At 38.1% G+C, this 21,612-nt stretch overlaps 1 protein-coding gene across 1 annotated transcript; it reads left to right on the plus strand.

Moving 5' to 3' along the window:
• The first annotated feature begins 1,125 nt into the window (after positions 1–1,125).
• LOC119546412 lies at positions 1,126–20,563 on the plus strand. Its single transcript, XM_037852671.1, is given in 6 exon segments — positions 1,126–2,240; positions 14,097–14,227; positions 14,309–14,422; positions 16,780–16,944; positions 17,010–17,164; positions 17,266–20,563. Coding segments are annotated over 6 exon segments (2,901 nt in total). The 5' UTR covers positions 1,126–2,037; the 3' UTR covers positions 19,399–20,563.
• Positions 20,564–21,612: the final 1,049 nt, after the last annotated feature.

Here is a 21,612-nt window from a genome sequence, read left to right on the forward strand (position 1 = left end):
AGTAATGCTAATGGAATATCAGCAATACTTTTCAAAAATATAATGATATTGGCATAGCATTGCATTACTTAAAAAAAAATAATGGCAATGGAAAAACATTTCATTAATTTCGGCAAAACTAATGCTTATAAAATATATTTCATTACAATTGATAAGTATAATGCTAATAACTATTATCCATTAGAATTTATAATGGTAATGGAAAAGTGTATAATTAAGTAGAAAATTAATTGAACGTAGCTTGGAGGCCAATTAAATCTGAAGTTATGACCAATTTAAACCAATCCAATTTAAATTAAATTGGTAAAGCACATAATTCGCGGTTATTCGATATCCATCTCTAAAATGTCCCAATATGTGAATAACCCGCTTTTTGATGGCGATAGGTATTCCAAGGATATCCCACCAGGAAATTGAGGTCGGTCAATATTTGATTTTTTTAAAACATTTCGAAATTTCAGCATGTCTTTTGCTTTTGTTATTTTTATAAGGAAACAAATAAGCGATAGGAATTTTTATATAGTCGAATTTAAAACTATTGAACACGTACATATGTGACTTAAAGACTTAAATTACTAACAATATAACTTTGGTTCTGAAATGTATTGTTTTATATATTACATTTATAAAAATTCGATACCATCTAATTATGTGAGAATCCGCAAACCGCTTAGAAATGTAGAAAATAAAAATACCCCGGCTGTCTTTCCGCGTTCTTAATTTCAGTGGCGGTTTTCTCACACTATAAATTATAAAATTTCAAAAATGTATTTAAATAAAATAGGCATACTCGATATATCAGGTAAAAAAAAAATATAACGATATAAATATTTAATTTTGTTCAAAATATCAGTGGATGAACAGCGTAGTGGATTAACAGAAATGTTACAATGTGAATACAACGTTTTCTAGCAGTGGCAGAGCAGCGGCAGAGCTGCTTTTCCTCTGCCCCTGTTAAGAAACGTTTGTATCTTAACAGTGCTGTTAGAAAATCGCTGGAATCCATACTCGATATCAGGTGAAAGAATAAATCGACTTAAATATTTATTTTTACTCAAAAATATCGATCTATTGGTATTTTTATAAATTTTTCACATCCCTATTCGGCCTCTGTTTTGTTTTTGTTGTTGTTTGCGATTTTTGCTGCGTCGGTTGATTCGCGGACGGTTTTCCCTGGAAAAACTGGCAGAGAAAATGCAAGCCGAGGCGAGATAGGAGGAAAACTGCCCACCGACCAGTGCCGAAAGTGTGAACGAAGCGAGGGAAGAGCAAGCTAAATACAACCGACAAACGACAACAATTAGCGAGCGAATATATATCGCTGAATTTCCCCGAAACAACAACAATAATAACAACAACGCCACCACAACAAAAATTTAACTCAATTAAAGGAAAAGGCATCGGCGGAAAATGCAATTGAAATGCCCAGAACATTTTTGAAGTGTGCCGATGTGTTTGCGTGGAAATGGAGCGATTTGTGATTGCAGCGTTCCTCTTGTCTAGTGTTTTCCGCTGCCAGAAAAGTGTGCGCAGGAAAATCGCTGACAATTCGTGAGAAAGGGGAAGAGAAAATTCGGGGAAAATTCAATACGAAAACCGCGGAAAACAAAAACAGAAGAATAATAGAAGAGAGCGAGACGGAGAGAGGGAAAATAAATATCTTTTGTGCTTGTGTGGCGGTGTGTGGGTGTGTGCGTGTGCAAAAACGAAGACGAAGATCAAAGCGAAACGGCAAAAACAACAGTAACAACACACACACAGCTGACTTCCCACTCTCTTTCCTTCCTGAATACACTGTTCAAAAAATAATAGTTATACTTATAATGCAGAAACCAGCAACTAAAACAACGACTACTTCCAATCGCCGGCTTTTAAACTAGTCAACAAAATCAAACAGAAAATCAATACAAAGCACACATATCCCAAAATCGACAAAATAATTAATATACCAATCAACAAAGTAATCCACAAAACGAAAACAAAACAAATCTAAATTCTTAGTGATCGAGTGGCTGGAAATAGAAAGAAATACTCACCATGGATTGGATCATCAACGACGAAATGGGCCTTACGGTCGGACATGTGGTGGGCTGGGCCGCCGCCTCTGCGATGGTGATCGGGGGCGTAATTCCCTACGTTCCCCAGTATATCGAGATCAAGAAGACGCAGGACGCAGAGGGATTCTCCCTATACGTATGCCTCGCCCTGCTGGTCGCCAACTCGCTGAGAATACTGTTCTGGTAATTCCTATCCTACTTTATCCAAATAAAATATTCCTAGTGTTAGAAACTTAAGGATCAGGCTCCTAGGATGCTAAAATAATACTAAAACAGATGATTAGCTCTTTTTATCTCGTAAACCATATAAATATTCAATATTAGGTTTTCAAATATGAAAATCAGAAAACTAAGTATGATTTCATAAAAGTGAATAGATATTTCAGACCGAAATAATACATTTAATGAGCTATAAACCAATCATGGTGGGAAAGAATAATATATATTGCTGGTGCTTATTTCTCTTGGACTGTACATCATTCGAAAATGAAACAAATTCTTGAACGCCTTATATTCAAAAGAAAATAAACACCTGCAGTATTTTCTTTCATCTTTTTATAGACAGTAAAAACTTTTCAAACAATTTTCAAAGTCAAAGTTTTTTCTACATAACAACTCTTTAAACATATACCATGGTTGGCTTAAAATAACAAATTTTTAAACTTAGAACCATGTTATGTGGTAAAGTATCTTTAGAAACTTGGAAGTTAAACGCCTTCTCAAGTTATCTTTCCCAGAATGGGATGACTAAACCCCACACTGCAAATACCTGGTATCTCGGCTTATCTGGGGGTTATTCAAACCGCTTATCGCCCGGAATTCTCTCGTGGCCCGTCGCGACAATTTACGGTTCGCGAGTACTTGAGACCCCCTCTATTTGTGATAGCTTCGTCATGATTTCTAGTCGATTTTGCAGACCATAGAATTCCAAAAAGTGTCCAGGGACTATTGAACTGGTTTTATCTTTATTGAACTCGCTGCGATATGATATTTGGCACAATGTCATCGATAATCGCTGTTTTCGCTGGGGTTTATGACAATAATTGGAAGATTTATAAGCCCTCATGGTGATTGGGTAAAATGATTCCCGGGTGAACTAATATTTAGTGAGAGAATAGATATTTGGAACCCCTTTTTTTCTTATTTCTTTATAATAAAAAAAAATCCATAGTGATTCACTTTAAAAGTGAGTACGGGTACACCTCCCATTAAAAGTTGATTCATCCTTTAAAAGAGGGAAAGCTGTAAATCAAAATTAATATAATAAATTTTTAATTCAATTTGAATGAGTGTGCAAAATAGCTTTCAAAATGTGACAATGCAATTTAAACCAGCTGAAACTGCTTCGGCAAGCAAGCAAACAAAAATATAATTCAATTTACCTAAACGACATTGTTTATTCGGAACATACTTTGATATTCAGATCAATATAGTTATGTTCCAATGGAAGTGGACTATTTTTGAGGCTATCAACTCCAACTCGCCTTTGAAACACAGGGTCAACTACTTTTGCCCAGCTGGTTTCTGTATATTTTCAGTTTATATTTTGTTTACCCCGTTTAAAGCCGCTTCTGTTATGGGTTTTTTAAGAGTCAGCGCTTCCTATAAATAAATTATTAACAAGGCGAATGAAACGTGAACAAAAAATATTGGAGCAACTGGTGGCCTCATCGACGCCGTCAAATTGTCTGGCCTGGGTGGCAATCAATAAATTAATTATTTATCTAGAAACTGTTGCCGGCGAGCAAAGTGAATCAGCTGTGCAACGAGGCTTTACGCCGAATAATCCCGATACAATACACTTTATATATAGATGTTTACGATTCTTTGTGGGGAGGCGTTTTCACTCGACACGCGATGAGTTTCGCTGGGTTTTATGAATAAAACACCGTCCTGGGGTTAGGAAATGCATTAGGAAACCTCATTTTTCATACTAGAACAATGATAGGAAGTAGTTTTTAATTTATGCCCGACCATTCGAAGTGCATTTGGTAATTGGTATTTTCCTTTCGTTTTTTTTCCGGGCAAGATAATTATTATTATTCGGACTAATCGGTGCTATGTGTATAATAACCTACAAACACCCACACTCTTATATTACCTCCAGTAGTTAAATGCAACTGGCAATTTGTGGAAAACAAAATGCACGAAACACTTAAACTGTTTTAGGTTTCTGTGCACTCACTTTAAATTGCCAGCAATTACAATTAATTATTTTATGTGTTGGAAATATAAATTGTAGTTAAGTATATACATGGAAGGTTACTCCCAGGGGAAAACTTTCCCAACGAAAATATAGGAACAAAGCGAATGACGCATCTGAAGTCTTTATTATTAATAAATGACATCGTGGTTTCTTTTGTTGTTGGTCGTAAAATAACCATATTTAACATAGAATTAATCAGAAACCTCATTGTGGGAAATGCATAAAATATGAATTAAACCAAAAGTTGAACCCATAGGATAAATACGTTTATCTGAAACTCACCGTAGGTTTTTTGAATGAGCTCATTGCTTGAAATCACCGGTTTTTATACCCGTTACTCGTAGAGTAAAAGGGTATACTAGATTCGTCGGAAAGTATGTAACAGGCAGAAGGAAGCGTTTCCGACCCCATAAAGTATATATATTCTTGATCAGGATCACTAGCCGAGTCGATCTAGCCATGTCCGTCTGTCCGTCTGTCCGTCTGTCCGTCTGTCCGTATGAACGCTGAGATCTCGGAAACTATAAGAGCTACAATACTGAGATTAGGCATGCAGATTCCTGAGTTTCCTGCGCAGCGCAAGTTTGTTTCAGAAGAGTGCCACGCCCACTCTAACGCCCACAAACCGCCCAAAACTGTGGCTCTTACAGTTTTGATGCTAGAACAAAAATTTTAACTGAAATGTATTGTTCTCATCAATACCTACCGATTGACCTAAAAAAAAGTTTGCCACGCCCACTTTAACGCCCACAAACCGCCCACAAACTTCAAAAAATCGTAAATATGAACGCGGATATCTCGGAAAATATCAAAGATAGAGAAACGGGATCTCAGATTTAGATTCCGTGGGCTTGAGCGCAGCGCAAGTATGTTACGCGAATATGCCACGCCCACTCCAACGCCCACAAACCGCCCAAATCTGTGGCGCCCACAATTTTCATGCTAGATAAAAAAATTTAACTGAAATGTATTGGTCTCGTCAATACCTATCGATTGATTAAAAAAAAAGTTTGCCACGCCCACTCTAACGCCCACAAAGCTTAAATCTCCACTTTCCTTTGGTCCCTTAAGCTGAGTAACGGGTATCTGATAGTCGAGTTACTCGACTATAGCGTTCTTCCTTGTTAATAACTGTGATGTGTGGAAAATAGAAATAGCTATTGTGGTTTTATGAGATACGAATAGTTTTTACTTTGAAGATAAGATGTTTGGAATTTTTTCAAGGGCTTTTGAATGGATGTAGGCAGTAAAGCATTTTATTGATTGAGTTTTGTGATCTTATCTAAAATTGGAGTCATCAATGGTGGTTAATAATCAATATTTTTGAAATTAGTGATTTAAAATGATTGCAAGGCGAATTACAAACCTTTTGTTGATTCATTAAACTTTCCAGTCAGGTTTTAAATAAAATATGGCTCAATGTGGGCGTTATATCTAGTTTCTCACAAATGAATCAGACCGACTAATAGCTGATATACTTATATAGAATACATAAAGCCCTATATGTTTACCGAGCTAAGGTTGATTTAATTGTCTGAGCCAACAAAGCGGAGTCAAATTTCGCAAAAAGGTTTCCTCGCATAAAAAACGCCAGCATTATGACTCAATAAGTTGGTCAGGTCAGTGGGGCGTGACTAGACAGGTCTGCATTATAATTTACACTTTCATTCCAGGCACACAACAATGGATGTGAGTATAGTATACAAACGGTAGCTCGACTCAGGCACAGTCATTTCTATATTTGTAATTTTCATGCCAACATTTGCTCAAATATTTACACAATTTGTCAGCCTGCCTGAATATACTTACAAATATACTTATCCGCACTTAACAAATTAACAAAATTGAGGCAACGTTCGACAGTAATTAAAATTCTATAGAATAGGCGAAAATCTGAATATTTCCATTTGGAATTTTCTGATGTACGAGTATTTCAGCTACAAATTCACTTAAAATGTTGCAAAACTTGTTCCGGCCAAATGGCATCGAAAATGCTGCCAACTATTCATCTTATACAGCTCAATTTTTGGAGGGGGGAGGGAAAAGTGGAGGGTTTAACTTGAGAACTTGGGGTTCAGTGAACTTATTTTAAGCAACTATATGAGAATCGAGTTTTAGGGGAAGGGGCCTTTAAAGGTTGAACAACCAAGAAGTAATCGTGTAGACCTATATTATTGCTGACTTATTAAGTTCTCCTTCACTAAAGTTACTCAGTCATTATAGCCAATTATTTGTATAAATGTTATTTTTGTGACTGGTGAAAAATAAAGGGAAATATTAATTCACAGATTTCGGAACCATTTTGCCTATTCATACAAAAGTAAAGTACACCACTTAAAAAAGTATAGGAACAACAATAAAGTTAATTATTAATGTTACCTAGGCATTATAGCAAATTATTTTTATAAAAGTGACTTTTGTGACTAATGGGAATTAAAGAGAAATATGAAATCATAGATTTTGGAACCATTTTGCCTACTCATACGAAAGTAATGTACGCCAAAAGTAGAGGAAAAACAATTCCAAATAAGTTAAGAAGAAGAAAAAGATTATTATTCTGAATCGGAATTTCAATATTAACCTTTCCGCTATCGATAAGCGATTCGAACAACGCATTGTATACATATAAGAAGGGTTCTTTTCTTTTCCACACACTTTCCATGCAATCAGTTGCTAGTACAATGCACCATTCCCAGTAAATGTTTATGATGTTTGCGTAAAGCAAGCACAAATCTACTCCTACTTGGGGCTCTTCAAAGAGCTCTTCCTTATCACTATATTACAAAGGCGTGAGTGTGTATGAAGATAAGCCAAGTCTCGCCATCAGGCGATAATTGTGTCTACTCCAACCAATTAATTTATTTACGTAAGTACTTATCAAAATAAGTCCCTCCCCGAATACGTAATCTAGTAATATGCCCAAAAGATAAAGATATCTACAAATGTCACACGATTTCGGCCAATTATTTGGTAATTTTTAATTTGCTTATCAATAAATGGTACAATAAACAAAAATGAAAAGACACTTTTCAATCTAATCGTAAATGTTTAATAATTCATAAGGCAGTCCCAACTTTCATTCCGATTTATTTATACAAGCTTTGTCCCATTTTCCTTGCTTATTTATTATTAATACAAACGACTTACTGGGCGGAAAAAATGAAATTACCTTTTTCCAAAGGCAAACAACTTTATGGGACATTTTCTCGCTGAAGGTCAAGGTTTGTGGGCGGATAGTGGGTGGTTTGGTGGAGGGACTATACCTAATTAAGTTTGGGGGGAGGGTTGGATCTCCTTCATATTTGCTGACCAACAAACATTGCGTATGGCCCTATAAATTTTTACGGTTTTTGGTCTGCCGTTGGTGCCCATTTTCGCAACCCATGCAAATTAGTTTTTTTTATTTCTGAACCGGTTTTGACCGCTAAAGTCGATGTACATAGTTGATAATGATGTTTCTGGCGAACTTCTGGTTTTTATAAACGATAAAAACTCAATATATATGTATTTCTATATTTTTTTTATCCCATTTTGGCTGTGGCACCTGACTCGTCGGTGTTGAAATGTTGCTTGGATGGTTGGCAACGGGGAAAAATTTATAATTTCGATGTGGAAGTTGTTTCGGCACGAGTTTGCTTGTCAACTTTTAAGAGCACTTGTAGTTCAAGTTGAATTTGTTATGAAGTTGTTGAGAAGCTACAAACGTTATGTAATCATTTTCTAGTATAGTACCTGACTTGGAATTAATATATCGGGAATATTAACATTTTTAGAGGGAAAAAATATTGTGTTAGCACGTTTGAAAAAACAAACACTAAAATTTCCTACAGTTTATACAAGCTTATCTGTTTCTAAGCGTTCCCTTGTTATTCATATAAGTAAAATACAGTGTGCTTTGGAGTTAGCGTGCTGCAAATCCGTTTATTGGCTTGCATAAACACTTAAGTTTTAACAGTAACTAAGCTGAGATAATTTCGCTTTTGGTATGTGTTTTGTAAAATTGTAAACTAACATATAGAACCATACCCCTTATCCAATTAATCGTTCTAATTGGAAGCTCATAAAAGCACCCAAAACTAGCTAGCTAATTGTGTCAATTATCAGTTTTCGTGGGCCTCTCCTCTCCCATTTGAGTGGGTGAACCCAGGGGTTATCTGCCGCATTACATAGATTTGAGAGCTCTTTTTCCAATGAAAGGCCCCCTCATCTTAAGCCGATTGGCATTATCTCAATCGCATTTGTTCCGTTTCATGCCAAAGTTTTGCTTTTAATGCGAGGCAGCCTGATAACCTGGGTGCGGTTAGAATCAAAGGTCAACCTACAAAGTCTTATCTACACCACCCATCCCCCTGAAAATTAAATGTATTTGTGCTTCAAGATTTTTACGTAATTAAAAAAAAGAGAGCTGGCTGCACCGAAAGCCGTTCACGCCACATTTCGTGCTGTGGGACAATCCTTAGAAGTTTGCGTCACAGGTGCGGAAAGGACAGACAATTAAAAGACACTCCACAACGTTAATCTTTCGCCTTTGTTGGGCTTTATGGCCGAGACGTTGCCCTAATTGAATTTTAATGCCAAGCCAAAGTCAGGTCGTGTACCCAAGCTTTGGTTACTTGGCATTTTGCTATGAATCCGAGCTCTTACAAGTCTCGAAATTCGCTGGCGATGGCAGAAATTTCAGAAGGGAAGCACAACTAATCGAAAAGTCTAAACAGTCCCGTCAATCGGTGTCCGTCCAATGTTTACGGCTTTGGCCTCCTCGATGGAGAATAACAACCATGAGGCTTCTTTGCATGCGAAAAATGTGCGACGTTGAGTAATGCAAATGTTTGCACGTAGTCGAGAGACAGAGATTTCAATTTCTCAATTAGAATAGAATTTTGACTCTTAGAGTGGGCAGAAGTGGAGATAATCTCCCTGAGGCAAACTTAAAGAATATTAAATTACACGGCTTAAATGTTTAATGTGCCTAAAAGCCTAGCTGATTGATTTTGTAAACTGGCTGCAAAGTAAGAAGCTTTAATAACTTTTGGGCAGCTTTATGTGCTATTTTGGGCTCCGTTGAAGGTAGTTAAAATGTGACATCGTAACTTACTCATGCGTGTCTTAAGTATTTTTGTTTATTAGATGTGTTTAAATAGACGTGTGAAACAAGTAATTAAAAAAAGTACAAGATGCGATTATTATTTAAAAGTATAACAGTTTGTATAACAGTATAAATGTGTATAACAGTTTTTTTAATGCTGGAATATTAATTTAAATTTAAAATAATAATTTGTATTTATTTATTTAATGATTCAAAATATCTTAGCCATAGCAATTATATAAGTATACAACGTATACAAGTTTAAAATATTTTTTTTTTGTTTCGTTCATGTAAAACTTTTTAAAATATTCATAACGTCCTAAACCTTATCTCAAAAGTAGAATAAGCGAAAATAAAACGCAAGGCTATCCCAAAAATCCCCTCGCTAACCTCCATTCAAAACTTTTCAACCGCATAAAGATTGTTTTTCACGCATAAGTTGACTTTACAATGCGCTTGTTCCCCAACCACTACGCCATTCAATCCCATTCTCAGTTAAAAACGCGAATAAAAACTTTTAAACAGCATTATCTCGCTTGGTTTGACTTCGAGTAGCAGATGTGGCCGCCAAACGTCATTGACACATTTCGGCAGGCCTTTAAGACGCATGACTTTAAATTTTATTGATAAGCTCGATGACTTTTGCACCGACTGGTATAAAGAAAGATTGGGGTAGGTCTGAGAAAAATCTAAATGCAAATCACTTAGTCAGCTCAAAAGGTTTACTTTCTATCTGCAGGGGTATAAATATTCCGATTCTACATATCTGCCACCGAATTGGCTACAAATTTCATGCTTATATGCAAATCAGAGAATTGTTTTGCTACGCCTGGCTTCCTTTATTTTCCCATTTTTCTATCTTTTCTCCTATGACTTTGTTGCCATCTGGGCTCTAGACTCTGTTTCCCCCATCGCTTCTGGTTGTTGGATTTTCTGGGGGCGTAAATTGAAGTGTTTTCCGCAGCCAAAGTCGCATGCAGGGTTTCTGGGTGGCTGGAATCTTTTGTTTGCGTTTCGGTTTTGGGTTTTATGGGCTAAGCACCATGTGGGTGTTCTCAGCTCGCATTAATTTTCATTGAGCAAATCAAATGATAGAATAAAATATTTATTGTTTGGTTTTCTGGCTTATTTTTTGAAAGTATAACAGCTTAGATGAGATTTCTAAAGATTGTATAACAGTTTTAATTTTGTGATTTTATTATTGTTCTTATAATTCCTTCTTTTTTGAAAATTGGAAATCGCTTTGTAGGTTATATAAAAATTACAGAAGTCTTTTTACATTTTTTAAAATATATAACAGTATCATTTGGTACCCTTGTAAATATGTATTTACCGAAAACTCAGTGACATCTTGTTCCAGTTCATTGGCAATCGCTTTTCATCTGGGCATCTAGTTCATCGTCACTTTATCCTTTATCCCCGACAAGGTCATTCCAAGCAGCTTAGCTGGGCGCTCAAAAAATCCATCTAGCTTTCGGATCGACCCAGTTAGTGGCATTCATCATCATCAGCAGCGGGCAATCCATTCCATTCATTCATTCAGCCAATGGGTAGTGGGAAAATTATGCTTTGGTTGTTGGTTCCCTTTTCCCTCTGCTCATCAGCCGCCAACTTGTGTGTTTACACAAGTTTCGAAGCTGGCAATCTACAATACAAACGTGGCCAAGAGTCTCGCACAATGTGGTTCCGAAATTAACGGAATGCACGGGCATAAGTGCTTTCGGTTCCGTTAGTTAGGAGCCCTTCAGCAGTGAGACAATGATGAGGATGAGGACTTTCGTCCACGATGAGTGTAGCCTACTTACAGGCCTACACGGCAGTTTAACCAAATGAAATTTGTGTTAAGCGCAATGTGCTAGCCTTGGCTTATACACAATCATTTACAGTTGGGGCTGAGAATTTAGAACCAATCAAATGATATAATAAAATATTTTATGTTTGATTTTTGGTTAATTTATTTTAGAATATAACAGATTTGGATGAAATTTCTGGATCTAGTATAACAGTTTTAATTTACTCACGTTTTTATAGTTCCTTCTTTCTAAACTATTTGATAGTGCTTTGACGTTATTAAAAAAATTGTACTAGTCTTCGTAGATGTTACAAATGTATAACAGTTTTATTTGAAACCTTTGTAAATTTGTTCTCACCGAAAACTCTGTTAGAATTTTCGACCTGGGAGTCCGTTATCTGAATTCCGTAAACACTTCTTATAAGAGGATTTTTCTAGAAAAAAAATGTATCACTTCGTAATAACCTTACGTTAATTTTTGGAAATAATTTCTTCCTAAATATTGGTTTTGCTTAAGTATTATTATGAGCATACCCTATATCAATTGGTTTTCTGGTTTCAATATTAACTGTTGCATACTTTTGGACACCTTTTAAAGGGACTTAATCGAAATACTCTAAGTATTTATAATTCTGCGACGGCAACTGTTCATTGGGCAGACAAAAACCCACCCACACTTGAGTAAACACTGCGCTGAAGGCAAAGAGGAATTTTAATTATGTCTAGAACAGACACAAAAGGTTAGTGCTGAACAAAGCCCTCACACGTGTTTAACAGCTCGCAAATTGCTCGGCTCCATTTTGGTGACTTAATTTGCCAGCCCCGCCGACAAATTCTGTCAATAAAACTTTCATCATGCCTAAGTGACATTTTCGGTGCCCAACTATTTATTGAAATGGTTGCGGCTATTCGAGCAAATTGCCAGTGAAAGTGAGCCTGAATATGCAGGTGAAAAATGGGAAGTGGGCCTGGTTGGGTGTTTCCCGGTAGTTGGAAAATTGTTTACATTGCAGGCTCAGGCACACCGCCAAATGTAGGTATGTATGCAAGTTCGTAATGCACGTATACAATTTTATCGATTTTTTACGACATATTTTACACGTTGAAGCGTGCAAAATGCTATGTCCAGTGGGTGGAAGAAAGAGCCCGGGTTTTTTATTTCTTTTTTTTTTGCCAATTTAAAAGGGTAAGCCAACCATTTTGCTTTAGTAGTGTTGGGGATGTTAGTTTTCCTGTGATGAGTACAAATTGGAATGTTTGCATTGAAAATGTTAGCATTGCAGAAAATTGCACTTGTTATACAAACTCAAAAAGCATGCTTAATACTGATGAATTTGTGAAAGCCAGTGGATTAAGTAGAAGGCAAAGTATTTCTCAGTTGAGACTTCACTCTGTTCAAGGTTCATTAACTAAGAGATAATCGAATTTTTAACCGGGCAATCTTTAAATACCCATATCATTTGAAAAAACATAATGACCTTACAAAGGGATTATTAAAGCTTTCTCCTAATTTTCTTTAATTTAATATTAAACTTAACTATATTACAAGTAAACCTTTCATTAGTTACCTACTTAGGTAGTAAATTTAATACTTGAAATCATTATTTCGGGTAAATAGTCTTTAGCTTGCACCTTAAATAGTTATTTAATAGTTCTTCAAATGCGTTTTGCATGCGGTGATTTATGTGGTGAATTTAGTGGTAGTAAATTTAATACTATATGGGGTAAATAGTCTTTAACCTGCACCATACCGTAATAGTTCTCCAAATCCGTTAACAAAATAGAAATGTAAATGCGTTTTGCATTTAAAGGCGTTTAATGTGGTGATTCGATTGAAGCCATCGAATGGCATTGACTTGGCACCCCTTCGTAATTCAATTTCCACGACAGAGCGACTTGCCAAAAGAGGTGGGTGTATGTAGCTCCCTTGACACTATTTCCCCTCTTTCCTCTATTTACTATCTGGTAAATCGGAAGCAATGCGGAAATGTATGCTATCTGCTGTGTTTGTGTGATTGCGATTGCGAACGACAGCTGTGGTGGCTTTTAGTAAGCCAGTTGGGCCCACAGATCGGCACCAGCGAAAGAAAAAACCAACAAATTGTCGCATTTTTTTTAATAACACTTGGGAATGACTTTCTGTCGGACATCAGGACTCTCATCCAAACAAATCCCCAGCAAATCTGCGGACTTCCCACTGGTTTGGTCGGCTTTTGTTTGGGCCCTTTGCCAAATGCTCAACACGTTTCACTCATTGTTGGTTTGTTGGTGCTCGGGGACCCTTTTTTCACCCACTTGGCATCTGTCAGATTTATGACAGAAGCGCTTGACACAGTGCTGGTATTGGGGTCTCAGCATCCCCACCTCCGTGCTGTAAATATCGTACAATAAACCCAGCTGCGGACCTTATAATCGATTTCGGGAGTGAATTATGCTGTTGGGCGCACATCAATCACTCATGGGGGCCTGTTTGGGCGCCATGTAAGCACCTGTCAATTAGCTGTACTTAACGCTACATTGTGCAGTTGTCAACTTAGGAGTGATAAATAATAATACCTTCTAATGCTTTTAAGACCTGAGAAAGGTTTTTCGAGTGATATATGGTCATTATGAATAATAAATGGGTTGAGATAACATCTTTCTGTGGTTGATTTTACTTATTCTTTAAGGCTAAGGATATAGTAATGATTTATTATAATTTAAATGGTTAAAATACATTCAGTAAAGAACATATTTTGGTGTATGCTTAATATAAGGATAAGGATATAGTAATGATTTATTATAATTTAAATATTTAAAGAACATATTTCGGTGTATGCTTAATATAACTACCCCCTTAATGAAATCCCACCAAGGACACAACCACATCTCGATAGTGCAAGTCAATTAAAATGTCATTTTGTGCTGACCTTTCTCTCCGACTGACCTTTGTCCATTTTTGCTCTGGTTTTTCAGGTTCTCCAGCCGCTATGAGCTTCCACTGCTGGTGCAGAGTGTCGTGATGAACGTGACCATGTTCCTGATGATCCATCTGTGCGTGAAGGTGAAGCGGATTAATGCCAATAACCGCGAGCACGCCCTGCGAGGTGAGTCCCATCCAGCGGTTATAAAACCGTCACCCCGAGGATAAACATGTCAACTTACGCCCCTCCCCCATTCCTTTCCAGGCGATGAACTGCATTTGCCCAAAGTGATGACGGACACGGATACGGGCGCCTCTGTTTCCACCGAAGCGGGCGGAAGCGTCCTGAAGCGAGTTCGCTCCCGGCATTATCTCAATGGTGAGTCAAATGGTTTCAGGGGGTTTCGAAATATACAAAAAAATATTGCTAAGGAAAAGTATCTTCCTAAAAGATATTTAAGATTCCGCATATGAGATCCATAGGTTGGAAATATAAATAGTTTCTACACATGTTTCTCTCACTTTTTTCAAAAGACAATGAAACCATATGCTCTACAAGTACGAGGTACAAAAAACTTTTCACTCAATTGAAGGCAATTTCCTGTGTCAGTCTTCAGAATAGATTGAAATAAAATAAAACGTGGGGGAGAGAAGTTAGGGGATTGCAATTTCATTACCATTAGCACAGTACAGAAAATGTTCCACCTTCTGTTCTCTTTATCATAATATATCTTTATGAGGCGAAGCGCTCGTTTGCTGTCCGCATTTATTTCTTCTCCTTCGTTACTTCTTATCAGCAAGTGGGAAAACAAGAAACTAGGTTAGGCGGTAGGGTTCCGGGCGGTAAATTGATCAATGAACCACAGCGAACCAATATATACGCCCACACCGACACGAGCTAATTATATTGGCACGCCTTGGGCTTCTTTGTACATTGCTCGTCGTAAATTGTGCAGCGCCTAAAAGCGGGCCGAGATAATGAAAATTGATTTCCAACTGGCTTGCCATCTACAGTTGGCCTGATATGGCTTTGAACGATTTATAGAGTTGTAAATTCTTGGGTCACGAACTTTGGCATTCTTACTGTAGATGAATAAAAGCTCTTTAAACTACTGGTTGTCCTAAAATAAAATTGGTCTACACAGAGAAAATTCTGACGTTCTCATCTGAGTTGAAAATGTTCTTAAAAATAGAACAACATTTTTAAGTTGAAAATGTTTTTATTTTGCTCGAATCAAGTTGATCTGGCGGTATTTAAGTACATTGTATCTACAAATAAACTATTAGTTTAGTCCTTAGTGTATACTTAACGAAAAGTTGTTAAATAAACTTAATTTAACTTTTCTCTTTCGTTCCATTTCGTTCTTATATTGATACCAAAATGTACATACACGGATTTTAAGAACGAATGTTCTCAATTCTAGAACGATGTTCTCAATTCAAGAACAATATTCTCAGTTCAAGAGCAATGTTCTCAATTCAAGAACAATGTTCTTGGATAGTCTTCTCTGTGTACAGTTATTAAAAAATTGGGATTTTTATACCCGTTACTCGTAGAGTAAAAGGGTATACTAGATTCGTCGGAAAGTATGTAACAGGCAGAAGGAAGCGTTTCCGACCCCATAAAGTATATATATTCTTGATCAGGATCACTAGCCGAGTCAATCTAGCCATGTCCGTCTGTCCGTCTGTCCGTATGAACGCTGAGATCTTGGAAACTATAAGAGCTACAATACTGGGATTAGGCATGCAGATTCCTGAGATTCCTGCGCAGCGCAAGTTTGTTTCAAAAGAGTGCCACGCCCACTCTAACGCCCACAAACCGCCCAAAACTGTGGCTCCTACAGTTTTGATGCTAGAACAAAAATTTTAACTGAAATGTATTGTTCTCATCAATACCTACCGACTGACCTAAAAAAGTTTGCCACGCCAACTTTAACGCCCACAAACCGCCCACAAACTTCAAAAAATTGTAAATATGAACGCGGATATCTCGGAAAATATCAAAGATAGAGAAACGAGATTTCAGATTTAGATTCCGTAGGCTTGAGCGCAGCGCAAGCTTATTACGCGAATATGCCACGCCCACTCCAACGCCCACAAACCGCCCAAGTCTGTGGCGCCCACAATTTTCATGGTAGATAAAAAATTTAAACTGAAATGTATTAATCTCGTCAATACCTATCGATTGATTTAAAAAAAAGTTTGCCACGCCCACTCTAACGCCCACAAACCGCCCAAGCCTGTGGCGCCCACAATTTTCGTGCTAGATAAAAAATTTTAACTTAAATGTATTGGTCTCGTCAATACCTATCGATTGATTTAAAAAAAACTTTGCCACGCCCACTCTAATGCCCACAACGCTTAAATCTGTCTACCGCCGGTAGGTGGCGCATTTGCTGCTTGCATATCTCCATTTTCCTTTGGTCCCTTTAGCTGAGTAACGGGTATCTGATAGTCGAGGTACTCGACTATAGCGTTCTTCCTTGTTTTTTTATGAGAAGGTTAAATTTTATTACTATTTTCAAGAAAAATTAAAACTGTACGTGCTAGATCTTCTAAAACTTTAAACAAATTTCAGAAGCAGTGATTCATGTTTTCCGTTTTTTATAATACATAAGTTTCTTTTCTTCACATGGTTTTAACTATTTAGTTTTCAAAAACTCAGTTTTTAACTTAACCAAGTGATTTATTTCGTTATTTTTATACCTAAATATTTATTTAATTTTCCAACAGATCTGGATTTCAAATACTTCTGGAGCTGGACAGACTTCCAATCGTATCTGGACTTTATGCTCGTCCTGTGGGCCGTCGGAGCCGCCATAACATATCTGATGCTTTCCGTGCATTGGTTCATGGAGTCCATGGGCTTTGTGGCCGTCTTCACTGAGGCTATGTTGGGTGAGTCTGAGTAATAGGTAATGCCCTCAATAAACCTGCTAACATATATTTGCTTATTCATTTAGGGGCGCCACAATTTCTACGCAACTTTAAGAATAAATCAACATATGGAATGAGCATACACATGGTGATCATGTGGACGCTCGGTGATATGTTCAAGACTGGTTACTTTATTGTTAGGAAAGCCCCGTCGCAGTTCTGGATCTGTGGCACGCTGCAGGCGAGTATTATAAGAATTTTAAATATTTTCATTGGAAAAACGGAAAATTGCCGTCTATGTTTTTCAACAAGAGTACTTACCCAAGCCATTTTGTATTTCAGGTCAGCTTGGATATAGCAATCCTGTCACAGGTGTGGTTCTACCGTAAGAATTCCAAGCCGCGGGACCTCCGCCGCGGCGATTAGCAGTTTGCCCCCGAAGAACAGCCACAGCACACCCCTCACCACGATCTACATACATCCCATTCCGAGGAGCATCAGCTCTCGCTGCCCGTCACAGTGAGCAGCAGCGGAGACGATCATCTGCTGACGGCTCGAGCGGATGACGAGCACTTCAAGGTGCTGGACTTTGGTCAGTGCCACGATAATCGTGCGTTTCAATATCACAATAATAACAAGATGTTGCCCAGACCAGGAGGCAGTGGCAAGAGTAAGGATGATAGCAGCATTGCAGCTGCTTTGGAGGTCGTCATTGTCCATTCCCCGGCTTCCAAGGAGCAAAGACTGATTGGCGGTCAGGAGACAAGCGGCTGCTGTCGCAGGAAGCGAAATAATGCCACCCAAACCAGATTGGAGGGCGGTAGTTGCTGTTGTGTGATCACGACCCACCATCACCACTGCCACTGCAATCACCACAGGCATCATCATCATCATCATTGTCACTACAGGAGCACAAAGAGACGAGCTCTGCTGCACCAGAAGAGGAGTCATCACCATCACAATCATCAGCATCTGCAAATCAAGCAGACGAATCACAAACAAATGCTTCCATCGAACAACAACAAGTCTTCCTTGGACTCCAGCGAAGAGGCGATGCATCATCAGGCCATAGCCATTGAAATCGATGCTGCCACAATGAGCGAAGATGGAGATGAGAACAATAGCAGTACGGCCACGTCGAATTTTCCCTATAAGGTAGCCAGCGAGGGTGTAAAACCCATTATAATGGCTCCGCTTCGAGAACAACATCGTCATAGGAGAGGTTCCCTGAATTCCAATACGACCATTGAGACCGATGAACTCTCGCACGACGATGATGACGACGATGTGCGGATGGGCTCCCACCACTTACCAGAAGATGAGACCCAACTAACGCAGCCAGCCATAACGAACAGCTCCAGTAGCTCCACCAAAAGGGGCAATCCGGCCTCCGCTCCAGCGCGAAATGAATGTGTACGCATCAAAAGGAAAAGATTTATGGCTGAAGCTGGTCCGGATTACTGTAGCAGTTGCTCGAGTTCCTGTTCCTGCAGCAGTTTGGATGAAGATATGGAGGCCCATCACGAAATGACCGTATCAGCAGAGTGCCATCAATGTAATCCGGGCTCCCGAAGAGCTAGTTTCTGCTCCTGCCATAATTCCACCTGCTGTTGTGGCTCCTGCTCCCAGGAAGAAGAGGAGGAGGACGAGGCGGATGATGAGGACGACGATACCACGGGTCAGAGGGAGAGTTTTTGTACAGCCGCCGATCATACCATAACTCCTTCGCAAGAGGGTGATGATATGCATAGTAGCACACTAACACCCCTCAGCACCCAGAGGTCTTCCTTCATGGACCCGGATCATGGAGATCATACCATGCGAAGTGATAATGGCGGAGGCAATCTAACCGATGCAGACGCCTCTTCACTGAGCCAGTCAGCCGAGTACTTCTCGCTGTCATCCACCGCCGGAGGAGGTGCTTCTTTTCCCATCAAAGAAGAGGATAAAAAGGATAAGCTGGAGAAGAAAGAGGCGAGGGATTCAAAAGAAAAGGAAGTGGAGCCACCGTCCTGCAAACACTGGAATCGCAATCCACATGGCAAACACAAACGCGGCTCTTCTCCTGTGGACAACTCCTTATGACGAAGTGTCTCGCTGGTCGCCTGGCCAGCAATCGATGTGAATGCCCTGCTGCAGCAGACCATAAGGAAGTCAGCTGTGCTGCAGGAGACGCCAGTGCGGAGGAAAAACACTGCCGAAAAGGGTCTGGGCACCACGGGAAGTAATGATTCCTCCACGGCCACATTGACAGCCAGTGTTGTGACAGTGGCCAAGTATCCAGGACCTGGGTTGGTCAGCACCGTTACCAGTCTGAATGGATGTGGAACCACCTATAGCTTCACCACCACCACGGCTGAATCTTTAAATCCTGCAGCTGCCAGCAAGAGAAACTCCAAGTACTCGCCCGTACCAAATTCCGAGGCCTACCAGTGCGATCCACTGCAGCAGAGCTCGACGGAAATCATTTTATAACTCATACAATCATACCTCTGCACCATTAGCTATTATACAGTGAGAAGCCGTATAAGAGTCAAGGTTAAACTTCATTAGTAGGAAGGGATTATACAAGAAGAACACCAAAAATCGTGGAGATCGAGGGAGTGGTGTAACGAAAAACCAAAATTCATAAAGCTGTTCAATTTGTTGTTATTCGGGGGTAACAAACACCAAGATGCGGATGTAGAAAATGCAGACCTAGTTTATACATCTTAGAACCTTAAACCAATGTACATTATTTTTTATGTGAGATGCATCAAAAGATTAGCCTAAAATGTAAATTAGTTTCTAATATTTAGTTTCGGACTATGTGAATTTAAAGAAAAGGGTTTCAGCTGGGGAAGGGACCAAGCCAGAGTTGACAAAGCCTTCAAGTTTTCCAAAATCCACGCAAAGACATATCCACTTTGTGCAAATTTCTAGCTTCGAAAACTTTCCTCAGCTCGGGCCTCGAACCTTGTTTAGATTTAGCTTAATAAATCGTCATTGTTTTTCGTACATTAGTCAAATTAATTTTGTAGTCTTGTAAGTTCGTTTTGTGTAAAAAACAAACAGCAAAATCAAACCTTAATCTCGATATTATTCTTTAAAGAATTTTTAATTTTATAATTTCCTAGCAGAATTTATTAGCTAAGATCTATGAAAATTGATACTAAAATAAACGAAAACCAGCAAAATTATTATTTCATTTTGTTTTTATTTTCTTGATTTCCTTTTATTTCTTTTATATAGCACAATTCCTGATCGTTAGCTATATTATTCTAGAGATAACGTATAAAAACTACTAATCAGTCAAACATCTTCCTTGCAATTTTGAGATTCCGTTGAAAACGTACACACAACTTAAATATGAAAATTTAATTATTTATAAGCCACGTAAATATGTATTCAAAGTGCTTGAGAATATTTAAGAAATATTTAAAAATTACAAATAACCGATGGAGAGGGCGATAACATTTGTTGATTAGTATGTAGCAGCTATTTATGATTGTTTTCCTATGGTATGTGAGTTATGTAGTATCCTAGCGATAACAAATCTGTTGCTGATGCGCAGTATTATATTCTTTGTGAAACCATTATCCAACTGTAACGAATTACTTACTACCAAATAAATGGAAGCAAATACTCATAATCAATGTTATACGAACGGCATTTGGATTGTAGAATCTTTTTCATAACTGAAACGATTAATATACTCATATTTACTGGTATTTATATACATATTCTTAAGTCAAAAAAAGCCATGAAAGCAATAAAATGCAAACGTCAAGTGGAAATTTAATAATACTAATCCAACTTGTTTGCTACTGAATTTACTTTATTGGTGTTCTAGACATTTCTCAAACAAAATAAACGTAAACTATGCGATACAAATGAAGATCGAGTTATATTTAATAGGTTTCAAGGGTTTCTAGAAGGCATATTTTAAAATTGTTTTGTTTTGTATCATTTTTAAGACTTATGCATAAAGGCTAAAATAATGCATTACATTTCATTGGATATTGAACAAGTCATGATTTTGCTGTAAGGGTATAAAGGCATCCACTTTTCGAAGTTATATTTTATAAGAATATACAATGGCCATTAATAGAATCGTTATGTTATTTCTGATAAATATTTGAAAACAGCAGTGGCGTTGCCCTCTGCTCGGGTGGGTGTATTTGCTAAGAAAGAAATGGCAGTGCTGCTGTAAATCAACAGAGTCTGTTATGCCCAATTTCCACTATTGGATATTTTTGAAAAATATCGATAGGTACGCTTACAATCAGCTGTTCTGTGTTTTAAAATGTTCACACCGTCGCTTAAAATTTCAAAATTACATTATTAATTATTACAAGAAAACTACATTTAGGAAGGGTAGTAAGAAGGATACTAAAACTTTCTTCTCCAACAAACTCTCCAAGAAGACCTCAATACATGCCCCAGACCAAAAAGTCGAAATACACTCTGCCAAAGGATGAGCTCTCCTAAGGGAAAAAAGATGATCTGTCAGTGGACAGAACAGATCGCAAGCATTCACCTACGAAATCAAAATCTCCGAAAGGAAAGCTCTTTAACCGTCCGGAGTACATTCCCGCTAAAGCAGCCCTATCCAACCTACTTGTTGAAGAAAAAAATAGATAGATCGGTTCTATAGTGAGGATTTCGCCTATGGAATCAGCTCAGATTTTGATGCTGTTAACATTCCGA

The sequence above is a fragment of the Drosophila subpulchrella genome, chromosome 2L (assembly GCF_014743375.2).
Source record: "Drosophila subpulchrella strain 33 F10 #4 breed RU33 chromosome 2L, RU_Dsub_v1.1 Primary Assembly, whole genome shotgun sequence".
In the NCBI taxonomy this organism is placed as follows: domain Eukaryota; kingdom Metazoa; phylum Arthropoda; class Insecta; order Diptera; family Drosophilidae; genus Drosophila; species Drosophila subpulchrella.